The 20,141-nt window shown below is 43.6% G+C and overlaps 1 protein-coding gene across 1 annotated transcript; it reads right to left on the bottom strand.

Moving 5' to 3' along the window:
- Positions 1-2,450: 2,450 nt before the first annotated feature.
- LOC149982597 (uncharacterized protein C3orf20-like) lies at positions 2,451-17,936 on the bottom strand. Its single transcript, XM_090242218.1, has 13 exons — positions 17,543-17,936; positions 17,263-17,346; positions 16,855-16,951; positions 16,471-16,683; positions 16,140-16,295; positions 15,250-15,373; positions 15,066-15,173; positions 13,517-13,661; positions 13,169-13,382; positions 12,687-12,936; positions 11,907-12,023; positions 6,826-6,968; positions 2,451-2,565 (listed from the first exon to the last, which is right to left on the bottom strand). The coding sequence occupies exons 1-13, from the start codon at positions 17,934-17,936 to the stop codon at positions 2,451-2,453; spliced, it is 2,160 nt and encodes a 719-aa protein (XP_090098344.1).
- Between the last annotated feature and the right edge of the window lie 2,205 nt (positions 17,937-20,141).

Below are 20,141 nucleotides of genomic sequence, written 5' to 3'. Positions count from 1 at the left end.
TTATAAATATTTAGGGCTAACTTGTTCCTTGCCACCCACTCTGAAACTAACTGCAGCTCTTTGGTGAGTGTTGCAGTCATTTCAGTCGCTGTAGTAGCTGACGTGTATAGTGTTGAGTCACCCGCATTCAGTAGGCTTAAATTGAAGATGTGGCAAATAGTAGTGGCAATATCGTCTGCTATTACCCGCAGTAATTTACCATCCAGATTGTCAGACCCCAGTGGCTTGTCATTGTTGATAGACAACAATAATTTTTTCAACTCTTCCACACTGACTTTACGAAGTTCAAAAGTACAATTCTTGTCTTTCATAATTTGGTCCGAAATATTTGGATGTGTAGTGTCAGCATTTGTTGCTGGCATGTCATCCCTAAGTTTGCTTATCGTGCCAATGAAAAAGTAATTAAAGTCGTTTGCAATATCAGTGGGCTTTGTGATGAATGAGCCATCTAATTCAATGAATGAAGGAGTCGATTTGGCTTTTTCCCCCAAAATGTAATTTAAGGAGCCCCAAAGCTTTTTACTATCATTTTTTATATAATTTATCTTTGTTTCATAGTGTAGTTTACTTTTATTGTTATTTAGTTTAGTCACATGATTTCTTAATTTTCAGTACGTTTGCCAATCAGTTGGGCTGCCAGACTTAATTGCCATAACTTTTGCCTCATCCCTCTCCACCATGCAATTTTTAAATTCCTCATCAATCCAAGGGGATTTAACAGTTTTTACAATCATTTTCTTAATGGGTGTGTGCTTATTAGTAACTGGAATAAGTAGTTTCATAAATGTGTCAATTGCAGTGTCTGGTTGCTCCTCATTACACACCACAAACCAGCAAATATTCTTTACATCATCAACATATGAATCACTACAAAACTTCTTGTATGACCTCTTATACACTATATTAGGCCCAACCTTTGGGACTTTGGTTTCCCTAGATATGGCTATTATATTGGGATCACTACATCCTATGGATTTGGATACGGCTTTAAAGCAAATATCTGCAGCATTAGTAAAGATGTGATCAATACATGTTGATGATTTCATTACTGTGTTTCTAACTACCCTGGTAGGTTGACTGACAACCTGATCCAGGTTGCAGGCACTAGTTACAGTTTGAAGTTTTTTGACAGCTTGACAATAGCCAGTCAATATTTAAATCACACAGAAAATACAGTTAAAGTCAGACGTTTACATACACTTAGGTTGGAGTCATTAAAACTTGTTTTTCAACCACTCCACAAATTTGCAGCCATCATACCGCTCAGGAAGGAGACACGTTCTGTCTCCTAGAGATGAAGGTACTTTGGTGCGAAAAGTGCAAATCAATCCCAGGACAACAGCAAAGGACCCTGTGAAGATGCTGGAGGAAACAGGTACAAAAGTATCTATATCCACAGTAAAAACGAGTCCTATATCATCATAACCTGAAAGGCCGCTCAGAAAGGAAGAAGCCACTGCTCCAAAACCGCCATAAAAAGCCAGAGTACAGTGCAACTGCACATGGGGACAAAGATCGTACTTTTTGGAGAAAGGTCCTCTGGTCTGATGAAACAAAAATAGAACTGTTTGGCCATAATGACCATCGTTATGTCGTTAATGACCCAAGCATACTTCCGAAGTTGTTGCAAAATGGCTTAAGGACATCAAAGTCAAGGTATTTGTGTGGCCATCACAAAGTCCTGACCTCAATCCTATAGAAAATTTGTGGGCAGAACTGAAAAAGTGTGTGCGAGCAAGGAGGCCTACAAACCTGACTCAGTTACACCAACTCTGTCAGGGTCAAAATTCACCCAACTTATTGTGGGAAGCTTGTGGAAGGCTACTGAAAGGTTTGACCCAAGTTAAACAAGTTAAAGGCAATGCTACCAAATACTAATTGAGTGTATGTAAACTTAAACCACTGGAAATGTGATGAAATAAATAAAAGCTGAAATAAATCACTCTACTATTATTCTGACATTTCACATTCTTAAAATAAAGTGGTGATCCTAACTGACCTGAGACAGGGAATTTTTACTAGGATTAAATGTCAGGATTTGTGAAAAAATGAGCTTAAATGTATTTGACTAAGGTGTATGTAAACTTCCGACTTCAAGTGTACGTACACGCACGCGAGCCTGCATAGTGGGTAGTTACACTGATGTCAAAACAAGAAATGAGAAGAATGTGCTTTATTTTGTATTGACAATTTGAACTTTGACACTTTGAAAAGTAATACATTTTCTATTACAGAAATAAACTTGTCTCATTTTTTCCTAACAATGTCAGAATCAAATTAAACCCCTTTACATTCCCTTGTCATCATAGGCAGTTACTGTGTGAAGAGTGCAGATCAGTCACTGAGACCCCCCCCCCCACCATCCCGATGAAAAATGTCCTGAGTCAGGAGAAGATGACAAAGGAGGGAGGAGTAACAAATATCATCCCTCTGGTGTCAGTGGCACTGCATCAGGCTGTGGTGGCAGGTCTGCCTATGCTCAGCCTCTTGCTCTGCATGGCCAGGATGCACACCCTGTCTGACATGCTGGACACCACAAAGTCCAGGGCCGTGCCCCCTAGAGACCTTAGGGGAAAAGGAGTGTGTGTGTGTCTACAATACACTAGCTTTAATTTAAACTTTTTCCACAAACATAAAAATACTTTTGGACAGCTGAAACAAGTCTCACAATTTGTGTGTGTGTGCATGTTTACCTGGATTGAAGCTTATCAGGGAACCGGTTCTCCTTGTAGTGGGAGCAGGAAGATCGGGATCTGAGTGGTCTGTCTTTCATTTGCCTATCCCCTTTACTGCGTCCTGCTGGCTCAGTTTGAGGGGGACACTTGGCCTCCCAGCCTTGGGATCTATCAAGGAGAGCTAAGTGACAACAGTCCACTTGAAGTGATTGGCCACAGGCCTGCTGGCTCTCCAGGCCAAGCGGAGGCTCTCACTTTTCATTTCATCCATCACAGCATTGATCTGACACTGCACAATCCATATAAACACTCATACATCTACACAGACACTCTCTTTCTCTCTCTGATGCCAATACATACAATATTTTACACACCTGTCAATGCCTTTACTTTAAGAGCTGGAACGAGTTAACACATGTTCATTGGCCTGTGTGAATGTAATGATTTGATTTGATCGCAAAACATGATCATTCTCCCACTGACTGAGCAAAAACATGATAATTCTCACACACATCTGTAGCCATGAAATACTTTGAAAGGCTGGTCATGGCTCACATCAACACCATCATCCCAGAAACCCTGGACCCACTCCAATTCGCATACTGCCCCAACAGATCCACAGATGACACAATCTCTATTGCATTCCACACTCCCCTTTCCCACCTGGACAAAAGGAACATCTATGTGAGAATGCTGTTCATTGACTACAGATCAGTGTTCAACACTATAATGCCCTCAAAGTTCATCACTAAGCTAAGGACCCTGGGACTGAACATCTCCCTCTGCAACTGGACTCTAGACTTCCTGATGGGCTGCCCCCAGATGGTGAGGGTAGGCAACACCACATCTGCCACACTGACCCTCAACACGGGGACCCCCTTCTGTACTCCCTATTCACCCATGACTACGTGGCCACGCACGACTCCAACACCATCATTAAGTTTGGCGACGATATGAGAGTGGTAGATCTGATCACCGACAACAATGAGACAGCCTATAGCAAGGATCATCAACTAGATCAACTACTTCAGCCTCAGGATAATTTTTTCTTGAGCGGACGGTCGGGGGGCTGGAAAATAAGTAAAATAATTTGTAGACTGCATATTGACCGCAAGAAGACCAAACAGATATAATGTTTGACTAAAACAATCATTTCAAACCTTACTTACATTTGTATACGATCGCATTGTGTCTCTCTATTATGCGTGGGAACAATTGGTTACAATTTCTTAAATTAAAATCACTTGGAGCTGATTTCCTGGTGTTTTTTAGTCTTTTATGTCCAACAATGAATAATAAATAAATAAAACCACCCGCAAGCTGCCAGTTGGGGAATCCTGGCCTATAGGGAGGAGGTCAGAGGCCTGGCAGTGTGGTGCCAGGACAACAACCTCTCCGTCAACATAAGCAAGACAAAGGAGCCGATCTTGGACTACAGGGAAAGGAGGGCCAAGCACGCCCCCATTTACATTGACAGGGCTGTAGTGGAGCGGTTCAAGAGCTTCAGGTTCCTTGGTGTCCACATCACTAAGGACCTATTATGGTCCAAACACAACAAGACAGTCTTCACGACAACACCTATTCCCCCTCGGGAGGCTGAAAAGATTTGGCATGGGTCCTCAGATCCTCAAAAAGTTCTACAGCTGCACCATCGAGAGCATCCTGACTGGTTGCGTCACTGCTTGGTATAGCTACAGAAAGAAGGTAGTGCATATGGCCCAGTACATCACTGGGGCTGAGCTTTCTGCCATCCAGAACCTCTATACCAGGCGATGTCAGAGGAAGGCCCAAAAAATGGTCAAATACTCCAGCCACCCAAGTCATAGACTGTTGTCTCTGCTACCCCACAAGAAGTGGTACCGGAGCGCCAAGTCTTGGACCAAATAGCTCGTTAACAGCTTCTACCCCCTAAGCCATAAGAGTGCTGAACACTATTTTCATTGACCCCCTGAATCTTTTTTTCTTTTTTTTTTGCATAGGCTCAATGTACACTCACTGGACTTCAGTGGCGACCCGTCATTCAGGGCAGGTGGGGCAGAGCAGGTGGGGCAGAGCCTTTTCCAAATTCCACAAATTAACAAACAAAATTACAAATTAATTTTTGGTTGCTACATGATTCCATATGTGTTATTTAATAGTTTTCATGTCTTCACTATTATTATACAATGTAGAAAATAGTAAAAATAAAGAAAAACCCTGGGATGAATAAGTGTGTCCAAACATTTGACTGGTACTGTATGATATCTCATGATTTATTTATTTTTACATTTGCAATGATTTCTTACAACTTGTTTTTGCTTTGTCATTATGGGGTATTGTGTGTAGATTGATGAGGGGAAAAGGCTGTAACATAATAAAATGTGGAAAAAGTCAAGAGGTCTGAGTACTTTTCAAATGCACTGTAGATTAAAGGCTTCAATGCCAAAATCTTGAACTATGCCTTTAATATGGAGTAAATTACAGTCATTGGAGACAATTACAGGGTTTTGTCTGTATAGAAAATTATTACGCCGGCCGGTACTTTGGTGACTAGTAAATATTGTTTAAACCTCCCGCTTTGGGCTGGATGTGCGTAGTTCATACATGCATAATCTATGAGTAGAATTACTGTTTTACCTCAATTAGCCACGAAATAGTAGTGGCTATTAGCTACTAGTTTGAAAGCGACTGTTTTTTGGAAGCTGTGCGGCGGCATTTTCCCTACATTTACCCCCACATGAGCCTGGACCCTAGCAATTCAAATTCTAGCCAATGAGCTTCAGCCTCTCTGTATTTGAGTGACAGCTAGCAAGACGCACACATGGTAGATCGAGAGAGAGCAATGACGTGGTGCACATATCTGCACCTTTGTGAAGTAACACACATTTTTCGGGACCGCTTTTGACTCGTGAGTGCTACTCTCAGAACTATTGGCCAAAAAATACACAAAAGTACCAGAGAACATCTTTAAAACCAGAAAGCATGCTGAAAAGATATTGAACTATATACACTACCGTTCAAAAGTTTGGGGTCACTTAGAAATGTCCTTGTTTTTCAAAGAAAATCACAGTTTCTGTCCATTAAAATAACATGAAATTGATCAGAAATGCAGTGTGGACATTTTTAATGTTGTAAGTGACCATTATAGATGGAAATGGCTGATTTTTGAAAAATGGAATATCCACATACAATAGGCGTACAGAGGCCCATTATCAGCAACCATCACTCCTGTGTTCCAATGGCACGTTGTGTTAGCTAATCCAAGTCTCTCATTTTAAAAGGCTAATTGATCATTAGAAAAACCTTTTGCAATTGTGTTAGCACAGCTGAAAACTGTTGTGCTGATTAAAGAAGCAATAAAACTGGCCTTCTTTAGACTAGTTGAGACTTAGACTTCTTTAGACTAGTAATACGCTGTGTATTACTTCCTTCACAGAATAGCACAAACTGTGATTTTCTTTCAAAAACAAAGACATTTCTAAGTGACCCCAAACTTTTGAACGGTAGTGTATATATTTTTAAATAATACCATATTTGAGAACTAGCAATCAAATAAAACCTAGACAGTTGGGGAGAATCGAAAATTATTTTGTTATAATGTTTGAGCAGAGGAGCACAGCATTAGCCATGGCAAAATGCATTGGCTTGCAGGGAATGTGCTTTAAAACTGTAACATTGTCTCAGCTCAATACCAAACTGTGTAGAATTGCTGGAAATCTGCTTCCGAAATGAAAATGTTGTTCTCTCAGTTCAATGTAAAAATGTGTAGAATTGCAGAGAAATAGCTTTACAACAGCAAAATGTTCTCTTCGCCGCCAAGTTACAATAGGCTATGTTAGAGTTTACACTTCCTGTTCCAATGAACTGTGAGGTCAAAATAATGAAACTATCTATCAAATATATTAATTTTAAAATGTTGATTAATTCTACTTGACATTATCATTCACCTGATGATAAGACAAGACATGGTTCATTTTCTTTGCTCACATACTAGGGAGTCCCTGGGTAGCCGGTTTGCCTGGACGAGGGTCCCTGGGCATGAAAAGTTTACAAAACCTCTGGTCTAGATGACCCCACTGATCATGTTAACCCACTGGTAGATTTTGGGTCGACCTGTTTGAGTAGTCAGTGAGCGAGGTGATGGTCCTATGTGGTTCTGTGCCAGACTCACCCCAGTTTGTAATCATGAGGTAGGAAGTTGCCCTTGGCATAGTCACTCTGGGTTTTGGCAATCTGCTTCAGGAGGTTGGTCTTGCTGAAGCCATAGCCATTCAGAGCACTGCCTCCGAAAATCAACTTTCCCCCAGCATACATCTGTGGACACACGTGACCAGTTGCACACACAAGATGAGAAAACAATAAAGGGTGTCAGGTTGGTATAAATAAATTGAAGAAAATTGCAAATTTGTATATGGTTTTGGTTAGAAACCTCAAATTTAGGGCAAAATACAAAAAAAATCTAATTTCGTGGCCATCTAGCACAGTGTCACGCCCTGACCTTAGATATCTCAGTTTTTCTATATATTTTCGTTAGGTCAGGGTGTGACTACGGTGGATACTCTAGTTTTTGTATGTCTAGGGGTTTTTGTATGTCTATGTTGGCCTGATATGGTTCCCAATCAGAGACAACTGTTTATTGTTGTCTCTGATTGGGGATCATATTTAGGCAGCCATTTCCCCTTTGTGTTTCGTGGGATCTTGTCTATGTTTAGTTGCCTGTCAGAACTAGTTGTATAGCTTCACGTTTCTTTTGGTCGATGTTCATTCATTAAAAGTAATGTGCGCCTAACCACGCTGCACCTTGGTCTCATCCTTATGGCGAACGTGACACAGAGAAGGTAATTTTACAGTGTCTCTATCTAACTGCACAATAACATATAAATAACATATAAAATAAAGCAATGACAACAGGGCAAAAAAATAACATCAATAATAAGCAACATCAATAAGGGATCATAGATTTAACCTGGATTCACCTGGTCAATCTATGACATGGAAAGAGTAGGTGTTCTTAATGTTTAATACACTCAGTGTATATGCATGTATAGTGGGATCTGAAATTATTGACTCTGTTGATAAAGATATGAGCACTGTGTTCGATCGTGCCTGGCCATCTTGTTTCAAGAGGACCTCAATGATTTTACTCATGTGCATGTATACCTTTTTCAAGTTTTGTGTGCTTTTTTTAAAAATGGTCTAATTACTTAACTAAAACTAGCAATAACGACTGTATAAAATAATTTGTATGCTGAGCTGTTGTATGCTCAAAAAAATGTAAGGAATCTAGAAGGAATTGTGAATAATGATGAGTGAGAAATTTATAGAGGGTCAAAGATCATACACCCAAGACATGCTAATTCAGCGTTTCCCAAACTTAGTCCTCAGGACCCCAAGGGTTGCACATTTTATTTATTGCCAGAGCACTACAAAGCTTATTAAAATAATCAACTAATCCTCAAGCTTTGATCATTGGAATCAGCGTAGTGTTAGGGCCTCCCTTGGGGTCCCGGGGACCGAGTTTGGGAAACGCTGTGCTAAGCTCTCACCATTACCAATAAAAGGGGAGGTTAGCATGTCTTGGGGGTATGATATTTGATCCTCTGTAACTTTCTCTCTCATTATTCACGATTCACGGTAGCATCCACATTAATGTTTAGAAACATATTAGGTTCTTCTTCTCTCCCTCCCTCCAAAATGTGCCCTGGTAGCAACACATAAATGCATCTTCATAAATGGGAGTAAACACACACACACACACACAACAAACATACACACACAACAAACATACACAGATGGTGACAGAAGAGCTGTGACTATCTGAGTGATTGTTTCCCAGTCTGTTGGGCTGTTCTCACCAGAGGCAAATGGAAACAAAGAGGGGGGGGGGGGGGGGGGGGGGTCAAGGTCACATGGGGGCCTTCCCTCCACCAAACCAGGAAGCGCCTCGCCCCTCCATACAGGATGTCTCTCAATACTATAACATGGGCTCCGTTTCCTTTTCTCCTTTCCTTCATGAGAGAACTGGGTAAGTTTCCACCATATTGCCTCAACTTTTCAAATGATGCCAGATCAGTGATAAATGGAGGAAAGGAGACAAGAAGAGGAAGTTAATAGTTTTAACAGACAACTATACAGTAGCACCCCCGCCTTCTGTAGGACAGTGATCTCCCAGCTAGCACATGTGGTTCCTTGGAAGTTGTGGAAACGTACATTTTTGTTTTCCCATTGGTTCTGGGAACAAAGCCAACATTTTCCTGACAGGTAAAACAGAACGTTTTTTAAACATTCTCAGAATGGAAGTATAACTTTCCCCTTTTCTGTGAATGTTACTTTTTAGGTTGCAGGGAGGTTGTTAGAATGTTTCACTATGGTTCCTTGAAAGTTTTCCTGGGAAAGGAAACCCTCATTAAGATCAGGTGTGGCTAATTAGTGGGTGCGGCCAACACACCTGCACACAAATTAAATCAAATTTTATTGGTCACATATACATACAGTATTTAGCAGATATTATTGCTGGTGTAGCGAAATGCTTGTGTTCCTAGCTCCAACAGTGCAGTAGTATCTAACAATACACAAATGTAAAAGAATGGAATTAAGAAATATATAAATATTAGGATGAGCAATGTTGGAGTGGCATTGACTAAAATAGAGTAGAATAGAATGCAGTATATACATATACATATGAGATGAGTGAAGCAGTATGTAAACATTATTAAGGTGACTTGTGTTCCAATATTAAAGTGGCCAGTGATTCCATGTCTAGGTACAGAAAAAAGTTTAGACACAGCTACTAATTTTTTTATTTATTTAACCTGGCAAGTCAATTAAGAACAAATTGTTATTTACAATGACTGTCTCCCCCGGCCAAACCCTAACGACTCTGGGCCAATTGTGCGCCGCCCTACGGGACAACCAAGAACGTCTGGATGTGATACAGCCTGGAATCGAACCAGGATCTGTAGTGACGCCTCTAGCACTGAGATGCAGTGCCTTAGACCGCTGCGCCACTCGGGAGTCCATTCAAGGGTCTTTCTTTATTTTGACTATTTTCTACATTGTAGAATAATAGTGAAGACATCGCAACCATGAAAAAACACATGGAATCATGTAGTAACCAAAAACGTGTTAAACAAATCAAAATATATTTTATATTTGAGATTCTTGAAAGTAGCCACCCTTTGCCTTGATGACAGCTTAGCACACTCTTGGTATTCTCTCAACCAATTTCACCTGGAATGCTTTTCCAACAGTCTTGAAGGAGTTCCCTTCAAGACTGTGCACCCGGTGATGCATAGGACAGACCGTACCACCCTCTGGAGAGCCCTGTGGTTGCGGGCGGTGCAGTGATACTGCCCGTCAGTATGCTCTCAATTCTACATCTGTAAAGGTTTCTGATGGTCTTATGGGCCAAGACAAATTTCTTCAGCCTCCTGAGGTTGAAGAGGCGCTGTTGCACCTTCTTCACCACACTGTCTGTGTGGGAGGACCATTTCAGATTGTCAGTGATGTGTATGCCGAGGAACTTGAAGCTTTCCACCTTCTCCACTGCGGTCCTGTCAATGGGGATAGGGGCGTGCTCCCTCTATGTTTCTGGAAGTCAAAGATCAGCTCTTTCATTTTGTTGACTTTGAGGGAGAGGTTATTTTCCTGGCACCAGTCCACGAGGGCCCTCACCTCCTCCATGTAGGCTGTCTTGTCATTGCTGGCAATCAGGCCTACTGTTGTGTTGTCTGCAAACTTGATGATTGAGTTGGAGGCGTGCGTGGCCACGCAGTCATGGGTGAACAGGGAGTACAGCGGGGGGCTGAGCATGCACCCTTGTGTTGAAGGTTGAGCAACAGCCAATGAACAGCATTCTGACATAGGTATTCCTCTAGTCCAGACGGATAGGGCAGTGTGCAGTGCGACGGCGATTGCATCGTCTGTGGATCTATTGGGGCGGTAAGAAAATTAAAGTGGGTCTAGGAAGTCAGGTAAGGTAGAGGTGATATGATCCTTAACTAGCCTCGCAAAGGACTTCATGATGACAGAAGTGAGTGCTACGGGGCGATAGTCATTCAGTTCAGTTACTTTTGCTTTCTTGGGTACAGGAACAATGGTGGACATCTTGAAGCAAGTGGGAACAGCAGACTGGGATAGGGAGAGTTTGAATCTGTCCGTAAACACTCCAGCCAGCTGGTCTGCGCATGCTCTGAGGACGTGGCTAAGGATGCCGTCTGGGCCGGCAGCCTTGCAAGGGTTAACACGCTTAAATGTCTTGCTCAGTGGCACTGTGTTATCCTCAAAACGGGCGGAGAAGGGGTTTTGCTTGTCTGGGAGCAAGACATCGGTGTCCGCGACTTGGCTGGTTTTCCCTTTGTAATCCGTGATTGTCTGTAGACCCTGCAACATATGTCTCGTGTCTGATCTGTTGAATTGCGATTCCATTTTGTCTCTGTTCTGATGTTTTGCCTGTTTGATTGCCTTACGGAGGGAATGACTACACTGTTTGTATTTTACCATATTCCCAGTCACCTTGCGGTGGTTGGCGCTTTCAGTTCTTTTGAACAAGATAGAGGATAGAGAGAGTTTTGTTGACACAGAGCAGAATGAATATGTTTTGTAATAACACTCTTAGAACATTCTGTTCTGAGAACATGACTTTAAATAGAACCATAAGGAAACCTGCAGAAAACATTATGCTGAAGCACTGAAATTCCCACAGAAGAACGTTGTTTCTTAACGTTCTCTGAACATTCATAATATCAAACCAGTTGGAGTACCTTCCTAGGGCGGCAGGTAGCCTTGCGGTTAAGAGAGTTAGGCAAGTAACTGAAAGGTCACTGGTTCAAATCCCCGAGCTGACTAGGTCAAAAATCCTTGAGCAACGCACTTAACCCTAATTGCTCCTTTAAGTCACTCTGAATAAGAGCGTCTGCTAAATGACAAGTGTAGAATATTACCAAAAATGTTATGAAATGTAACCATGTTTAATTTTTAGGAAACATTCTGTTAAAGTAATGAAATATCAAGAAAATAACATTACTTTGTCAAGTTCCTTAAAAGTGCTGAGAATGTTCCAAAGCCAAGCAACTATCTTGCACCATTCTCAGAAAGTCGTGAGAATGCAAAATAACCATAGGACATCCATGCTCTCGCCAAGCTATAAGAAACATATGGTTCTCAGAACATTCTGTGCTAGCTGGGCTGTCCCAACCATAATCAACTACTTCCAAACCCCCCTGTTCCTCCCTGTGCCCCCATGTCGTGTACCAGAAGTGTTCCGGGTCCAATGCCGTGCCTCTGGACCAGGACAGGAAGTGATGACTGGGTGAGATGATTGGCCGTGTCTGTGTCGTATTTGACCAACCTGAACGGGTCCTGAGAACTCTATCACAGACATAAACATAATAATTATTAACACTCAACAAATAGCAAAATCATCTAGCATGCTCCCACTGTATGTCTGAGCCAGGGTTGCCATGTTCCCAGTTTTGCTGTAAATTGGGCTACTTTGAAAACAATGTTGCGTGTGAAAATGTAATGGTCGCGGGTTTCAGGTTTTTGGGCTGCTTCTAAACTTCACCACAGACGCCATGGCATTTCTCTCTGTTGAGTGAGTGATGAGGAGGAGGGCAGGAGCAGTGTATGTGTGTTTCTGGGTGGAAGGGTGTGTGTGTTGAGAGAGAACTGCAGCAGGCAGCTGAGTCACGTGAGTGAGAGGATGTGCGCACGTCATGAATGGAAACCCCTATTGGATAAATGTGGCAACTCCTCTCTTGCTGCCCTCCAATAATGTGGGTCATTTTCAGGCCTTGTTGGCGGGTTTTGAGTCGTCATTGATCAAGTAATTTTATCTACAACTCTGGTCTGAGCCATGATCAGACATAGTCTATATACAGTATGTCCCTAAAGACACCCTATTCCCCATATTGTGCACTACTTTCTAAAATACTGCGTCCATTTGGGATCAAAAAGCAGTGCACCATATATGGGTAGTAAGTGTATCATTTGGACAGAAGTAACACCTCCTCCACACCCCCAGCTCCTCACCTTGGCACAGGGATTGGCGGAGGCATGGACCTGCCTGTGATGGACCCTCCGCAGTATGACCTCCACGTTGCGGGCCCTGGGTGGGGGGCAGAGGGAGGAAGTGACGTAGATCACCAGGATGTGGCCACGGGGGGCCCAGGGGGCCCGGAGGAACAGCTCCAGCTCCAGGTCAGACAGGAGGGGAAGGCGGGTTGAGCAGTGGCAGCCCTGTGGAGTAGGAGGAATCTGAGAGCCGTGGAGGAGGAGGAGTCTGAGAACCACAGGGCATGGAGGAGTTTCACTGGGGGAGAGAGCTGAGAGGGAGGAGACGCATGGCAGGCCTGCTGACTTTGCCCTGTGGGAGAGAGAGAGACTAAGATTAGTGTGTGTGTGTGTGTGTGTGTGTGTGTGTGTGTGTGTGTGTGTGTGTGTGTGTGTGTGTGTGTGTGTGTGTGTGTGTGTGTGTGTGTGTGTGTGTGTGTGTGTGTGTGTGTGTGTGTCACCTGTGTAAGGTAGGTCTGTACAGGTTGGCTGGTGTGGACATGGGCAGGCTGCAGGTGGCTGGCCTCGGGACCTTCCTCCTCAGACGGGCTGGACGCACAAAGGTAGGTGGTATCTCCTCAACGGTGAGAGGTACTCTGGGAGTTGCAGTCCAAGCCTCTTTGCGTTTAGGTGGTCTGGATTTGTAGTCTGGGAGCAGTGGTTCATCACTGAGGCCTGGGGGATGAAGAACAGAGGGAGTATAGCTAGAAGACTAGTAGTTTAGTTTACAAGAAATAAACATCACACAACAAACAGGGTTGTTCTAGGGCCATCTATCATGGAGAATAGCCCATGGGGTGATGGCATACCTGTGGCCATCAGGTAGAGTTGGAGCCAGCGCAGCGCTGTATCTCTCACTCTCTTCCTGATCCCCTGTAACTCCACCCTGTAGACCTGGACCTCCACTGACTCCACCACTGCTGCCCCTGGCCCCTCCCTTCCACTACTCACAGGCTATACATGGGGAGGAGTGGGAGGAAAGGAGAAGAGGGAGGGAAGGAGGGATAAGAGGGGGAGTAAGAAGGATGAAAGAGGAGGGGATTGAGGGAAGGAAAGTGAGAGAAGGGGGGAAGTGAGAGTGAGAGGGATGTGAGAGGAGGGGATAGAGGGAAGAAGGGAAGTAAAATAGATGCATTAGCCAGCTGTGCCACCAGAGACTCTGGGTTCGCGCACAGGCTCTGTCGTAACCGGCCTCGACCAGGAGGTCCGTGGGGCAACGCACAATTGGCCTAGCGTCGTCCGGGTTAGGGAGGGTTTGGCTGGTAGGAAAATCCTTGTCTCATCGGGCACCAGCGACTCCTGTGGCGGGCTGGGCGCAGTGCGCGCTAACCAAGGTTGCCAGGTGCACGGTGTTTCCTCCGACACATTGGTGCGGCTGGCTTCCGGGTTGGATGGCACTGTGTTAAGAAGCAGTGCGGCTTGGTTGGGTTGTGTATCGGAGGACGCATGACTTTCTCCCGTACGGGAGTTGTAGCGATGAGACAAGATAGTAGCTACTAAAACAATTGGATACCACGAAAAAGGGGTAAAATAAAAAAATAAAAAAATAAAAAATAGATGCGTTAGACAACAGCTGAGACAGAAAAAAGTGCTGTTTCCATAGTGATCATAAACCGCTTACAGTGAAGGCTGTCTAGTCTTCCATGCTGACACTAAGTTAAACACATCAAACAAATACCAAATAGATATCTCTTAACATGAAACTTTTTTTATAGGAATGAGAGAATACCAAGAGCAAAGCTGTCATCAAGGCAAAGGGTGGCTACTTTGAAGAATCTAAAATCCCCAAAAATATATTTTGATTTGTTTAACAATTTCTTACTACATGACTCCATATGTGTTATTTCATAGTGTTGATTGATGTCTTACCTATTATTCTACCATGAGTAGGTGTGTCCAAACTTTTGACTGGTACTGTACGTGTAAACATTGTTTTCCAGAAAGTTATGAGGTTCAAAAGTCACAGCATAATAGGAATGACCCGGATGCTAATTTTAGGTCCTGTCTACACCCCAAGACAAAATGTGTAGAATTGCAGGAAACTAACTTTAAAATCAATGTTGCACCTGCCATCAAGAGGGGGGAAACTAAAATGCTTTGCCCACGAGGTGAAAGGGCGGGGGCACAACCAAATCTCGCTTAGGGGCCCCCAAAAGACTAGAGACGGCCCTGCTGAATTTAATCAGTCAATCACATTGTTTTGCTCATTAGTATATCATAGCAGGCCCAATGCAGTCATGTTGTCTCTTGTTATCCCTCCCTTCCTTGCTCTCTCTCTCTGTGCCTATAGTATGTAGAAGCCATATTCAGTATGTAGGACTGTGTTTAGGGGCTCTATCCTAGATTCTGGGTTCTTACCGGCTCCTCCTCCCTCAGACTCAAGGTGATGTCATTCTCCGCCAGGACGCTGAATATCAGGGTCATGTTCAAGTGGTTACTGAAGGTCAGTGTTATGTTCTCATTCACCTGATGAATACACACACAATCTATAGTAGATGTGTTTGGGCTGCACACACGCACACGTACGTACGTACACACACACCTTGTATTTGTGCAGAACTTCATTCTGAGACCTGGGGTTGAAGGTCCACTCCTTGGTGAGACAGCCCTCTCTTGTGTACTGCTGACCTCCCAAGGATCCCACCAACAAGGCAACCCAGCTGGACCTGATCACACAACACACGGCCCTTAGTTTAGAGACTCTTTTACAGACTCTCATACGGTTTACTCTTGAAATTACTGCTAAAGTTTGATTGCATGGCTACCATTACCGCACATCTGTAGTGCAGAGGATCTCAACTTTTTTGATGCCTGGGACCTCTGTTGTGGAAGCAAATTCATCAGGGACCCCCTCATAATCAGAACATTACTTAAGTGAGATAAACAAATTGCATACAATGAGTTGTACTATGACTTCGGCAGTGCATGGCCGGACAAACTAAGTCTCTGGTCCTGGGAAGAAACATTTTAAAGGCCCGTCGCTTGGCATCGGAGAGACAATGTGGCCGTTTCCAAGCTAATTTCCTGCAATTCTACATATTTTGTCATGTGGCAGAGAGATTTTTTGTTGTTGCAAATTTAAAGCTAATACAGTGCATTTACATTTTTTTTAAATACAAGAAGTATTGAGTTGAAAAAATGTAGAATTGGTGGCGTACTGTGGATACCAATATCCCTGTGAGCCTCCCAGGTCCATGTTGCCCCGGGGTAAGAACATCCATTGTAGATTAATAATATTACATTGTATTGCATTAGACCATCTTAACTTACTCCACGGATCCCTTGGCCAAAATGTGTTGAATCTGTTGTCGTTAGTAATATTATTTTTTATTATGCAGCACCATCGCGAACCCCCAGGGGTGCGCCGACCACACTTTGAGAACAACTGTGTTTGTGTATTCTGGTTTCAAACAGCTGGGGATCTGACCATACCTGTGCTTGCCTGTGTGGTACACAACACCATGGCCACTGGGTTTGAAGGAAGCCACCAGGATGTCATAGGGACTGTCAGAGAAGATGTTTGTGTAAACGCCCCCTCTGGGCATGGCACTGGGCAGCTGGCACACTGCTACTGAACCAGATGGGTAGCTGAGACACAGTCAGGACAACACTGAGAGGAGGGCTCCATGCTAAAATAGATTAAGTATGTGAAAAGAGCAGAGGGAAAGGATAGAGGGAGGGAGAGAGAGAGAGAGAGATAGAGAGGGTGGAAAAACATGGAAGTCAACAGTGGTAGAAAGCAGAAGTGGCGAGGCAAGGATACTAGAGATAGCTGGTTCCATCAGGCAGGCCGTAGTGCAGTTTTGGGGAGATGTTGTAGCTCAAGTACTTGGTGTTGGGGATTAAGGGGAAGAGGCAGTCCTCTGCATGGGCTGGGACTGGCTGTGGCAGCTGGAGAACCTTATAGTCCTGGTAGTGTTGAGCCACCATGGGGCGTGTGTGGCCTCTCAGATCCAGCCGGGCATTCTCCTCTTTTCTATAGGAGCATAATCAAATCAACACAACAGCTACACAAGTGTCTATGTAAGTCATATATGTTATTAAGATATAGAAGGGTAGACGGGGGAAGGAGAAGGAGTATCCGGTTTTACAGGTTGATCTATAGTGCTGAGAGAAGAGGTCTGCTCCATAGGTTTATACCACTTACATCTGATCCAGAATGGGTCTGAGCTTGTTGACAGCCCAGTAACACACCTCCAGAGTCCTGCTGTGAAGACGTGGAGTACAGGGGGCATTGTTTACCTCTATAGGGAGATGGAGAGACAGATACACACAGAGAGAGAGAGAGAGAGAGAGAGAGAGAGAGACAAAGGTTGAGGGTTACACTTGCAACACTACTGCATATCTACAGCCTAGTCTGGGTGGAAAATGCATGTTTTCCCACCAGACAATAGTGTAGCATTCATAACTCTAAATTGTCTTCATCGGGTTCTGCTAAGCATTTTGTAGAATTTGTTTTGAAGTCTGTATGGTGATGGTGTGGGGTGGTTTGCTGATAGTATTTTAAAGGAGAGGCATGGCCTTAGGTCCTGTCCTGCTGTCATTAGTGTGTTACCTTTGTACGTGAGAGAGAAGGAGAGATGGGACAGACACTCCTCCAGGCAAAGCCTCAGAGTGGACGTCACAGGAATACAGGTCGCTGCAGACAGACAGAGATCAATGTACCACTCATCAACAGAATACTTCACTTTGAACAAAATAAATTCATTCTTTCAATCGCAACCCAATAGTTTACAAGCCCTTTGCCATTTCCCTCGAAGAAGCCACATGATATTTGCATTATTTGAGCACAGAGATATACTGTAACCGGGAGTGTTTTGCTTTGTGTGACTTACGTATTTGTTTATCACTGTTGTTGTCCCGGTCAACAGGGAACTTTTTCTTGAACTTCAAGGTGCTGAAGCGAGTGGTTGGCTGGCGGACAGACAGGGAGGACTCAGTGGGCAGCAGGATCTGACTGGTGACAATGGACATCCTGTGCCTGGTGTCCAGGGGTAAGGCGACCTGGTTGGGGTAGGGCCGCGGGGGTCTACCAGACACCCTGGTCTGGTGGAAGGGTTTGGCGTCAGCAGGGATGTCTGAGAGTTCCTCCCAGGACAAGGCACACAGGTTCCGGATTCCCTTGGGAAGCAGGATCTCCTTCTCCTGACATTCCTGGAGGAGCTGAGCTATCTGCTCCAAGAGGTCCGGAGCCTCAGCCGTGTAGCACTGAAATGTCTTCAGGTCCATGTCTGTCCCCTGTAGTTCAGGTCACCGGGTAAACGCTAAGGCCAACATTGGTCAAGTGTAATCTCAGGATTAGCTTTAAACACAGCAAACTCTCATAATCTATTTCATTTAGAGAAGATTATTAGTGTAACAATTAGAAAGCAACTTTGGAAATGGAACATATGGTTTCTCTGTTCAGGCTGGCCCATAGAATGTTGAGGTGGTTCCTGGTCCCTTCTAGAACATGGGTCAACAATGACTCTTTATGACCAAACTTTGAGAGTTCTGATACAGTTCTGTTCAGGATTCCCCCGAAAACGTTCTATGGCACTGGAGTGACAGCAAGGAAAGCAGCTTTTGTACTGACTGTCCCGTTAAATGGGATTTGTTGTATATCATAAAGCAGAACCAGACATCAATGGGCAACTAGGCAGCCCTGTCAACTGATCAAAGTCACACAAGGCTAACATCAAGGCTTGTCTGATGGAAACACACACAATGGCTGCTTATCCAGCAGTGGAAACTTCCAAGGCCTGATAATGTATTAAATGAAAGTGAATACACACTTTTAAATAGCTGCTATTACATTGAAAAATGACTCAACTTGAAATCAATCCATTGAAGCTGGTGACACCTTTTCTAGGTGTAAAGTAGTTTGTATATCTGAATGCATTGTTCGTTTTGAGCATCTGGAGATGCACTACTGTATAAAACGAATCAACTATAGTTCATCTGGACATTTGTTGCTTATATATGATCATTTTAAGAGTAGTTGAGGGGATATGTTGCATTTGAGCCGATTGTACATAACTAACTAACAACTTACCTCGAGTGACATTCTTTTGTGTGATGACTGGATTACCCTTTGTGACAAATGTGAAATGGTTGACAGTAATCCCACTTGAACAAGGTCTCTCATGCAAATACAATACTTCTGGCATTTAGCAGCAAATAGTACTTATTTATAGTATTTATAGTATTTATAGTTTATTTTCAACCACTAGGCCTATCATCCAAAGGCATCAAATGCCCATAAGCCATAGAAAATGGCAACACTGATGAAGGCCAGTGGGATGGCCTTGTGTCTAACAGGCTTGTGGCTGAGACCATCTGCAGAGGTGCAGCGGTGTACACATCCAGTTGTGACCTCCATAAAGATATAGACCTGAAAGACAAATTAGTTCTTAGAAAAGTCAAGTAGCATAAAATCTAGGAGGCAAATTGGTGAATGGTGTCAGGTATAACTGATATCACCCTATTGATACCCCCAACAGTCCAAACCCCATGATGAAGACATGTGGTTTCACTCTCACCATGTGTTCCTGCCGTGTACTATCAGAAAGGAAGCTTTTGAACTGTCTTAAGAGCCTGTGGCCTGGTGCATGCGGAGCACCATGATCTTCCCCTAGGCTCTAGGAAGATATAATCGACACTGCTCCTAACCTGCCAGAAAGATTCATAGGAAAATATTAAATTACTGAACTGTTGTGAATAAAGAAAAGGCAAATAAAGAAAAGGCAAAGACAGTTTCCCTGGAGGCTCAACACTACAGGGACATGTTGGTCACAATCAAGAGTTCTAGAACACGTTAAAGGGTGATTATGAGTCAGCCTAGAAACTACATGTTTCACTAATGGCTGGAGGTCAATGTCCTCAGGTCAATCTTTAGCAGCGGCAGCCATGATGTCAGTCTTGTACGTCAGAAACACTGGGTCGTTCGAGACCTGAATGCTGATTGGTTGAAAGCTGTGGTACACAACATGGCCAAAGGTATGCAGACACCCACTTGTCAACCTTCTCATTCCAAAATTATGGGCATTAATATGGAGTTGGTCACCCCTTTACTGCTATAACAGCCCCCATTCTTCTGGGAAGGCTATCCACTACATTTTGGAACATTGTTGCGAGGACTTGCTTCTATTCAGCCACAAGAGCATTAGTGCGGTTGGGCACTGATGTTGGCGATTAGGCCTGGCTCGCAGTCGGCGTTCCAATTCATCCCAAAGGTGTTCGATGGGGTTGAGGTCAGGGCTCTGTGCAAGCCAGTCAAGTTCTTCCACACCTATCTTGACAGAACATTTCTGTATAGACCTCACTTTGTACACATGGGCATTGTCATGCTGGAACAAGAGAGGGCCTTTTCCAAACTGTTGCCACAAAGTTGGAAGCACAGAATCGTCTAGAATGTCATAGGTCACTTAGTTTACTGGAATTAAGGGGCCTAGC

Source organism: Oncorhynchus mykiss, chromosome 7 (genome assembly GCF_057628025.1).
Source record: "Oncorhynchus mykiss isolate SJ-2025 chromosome 7, ASM5762802v1, whole genome shotgun sequence".
In the NCBI taxonomy this organism is placed as follows: domain Eukaryota; kingdom Metazoa; phylum Chordata; class Actinopteri; order Salmoniformes; family Salmonidae; genus Oncorhynchus; species Oncorhynchus mykiss.
The sequence above is the reverse complement of the archived record's forward strand: the minus strand, read 5'-3'. Positions and strand labels throughout refer to the sequence as shown.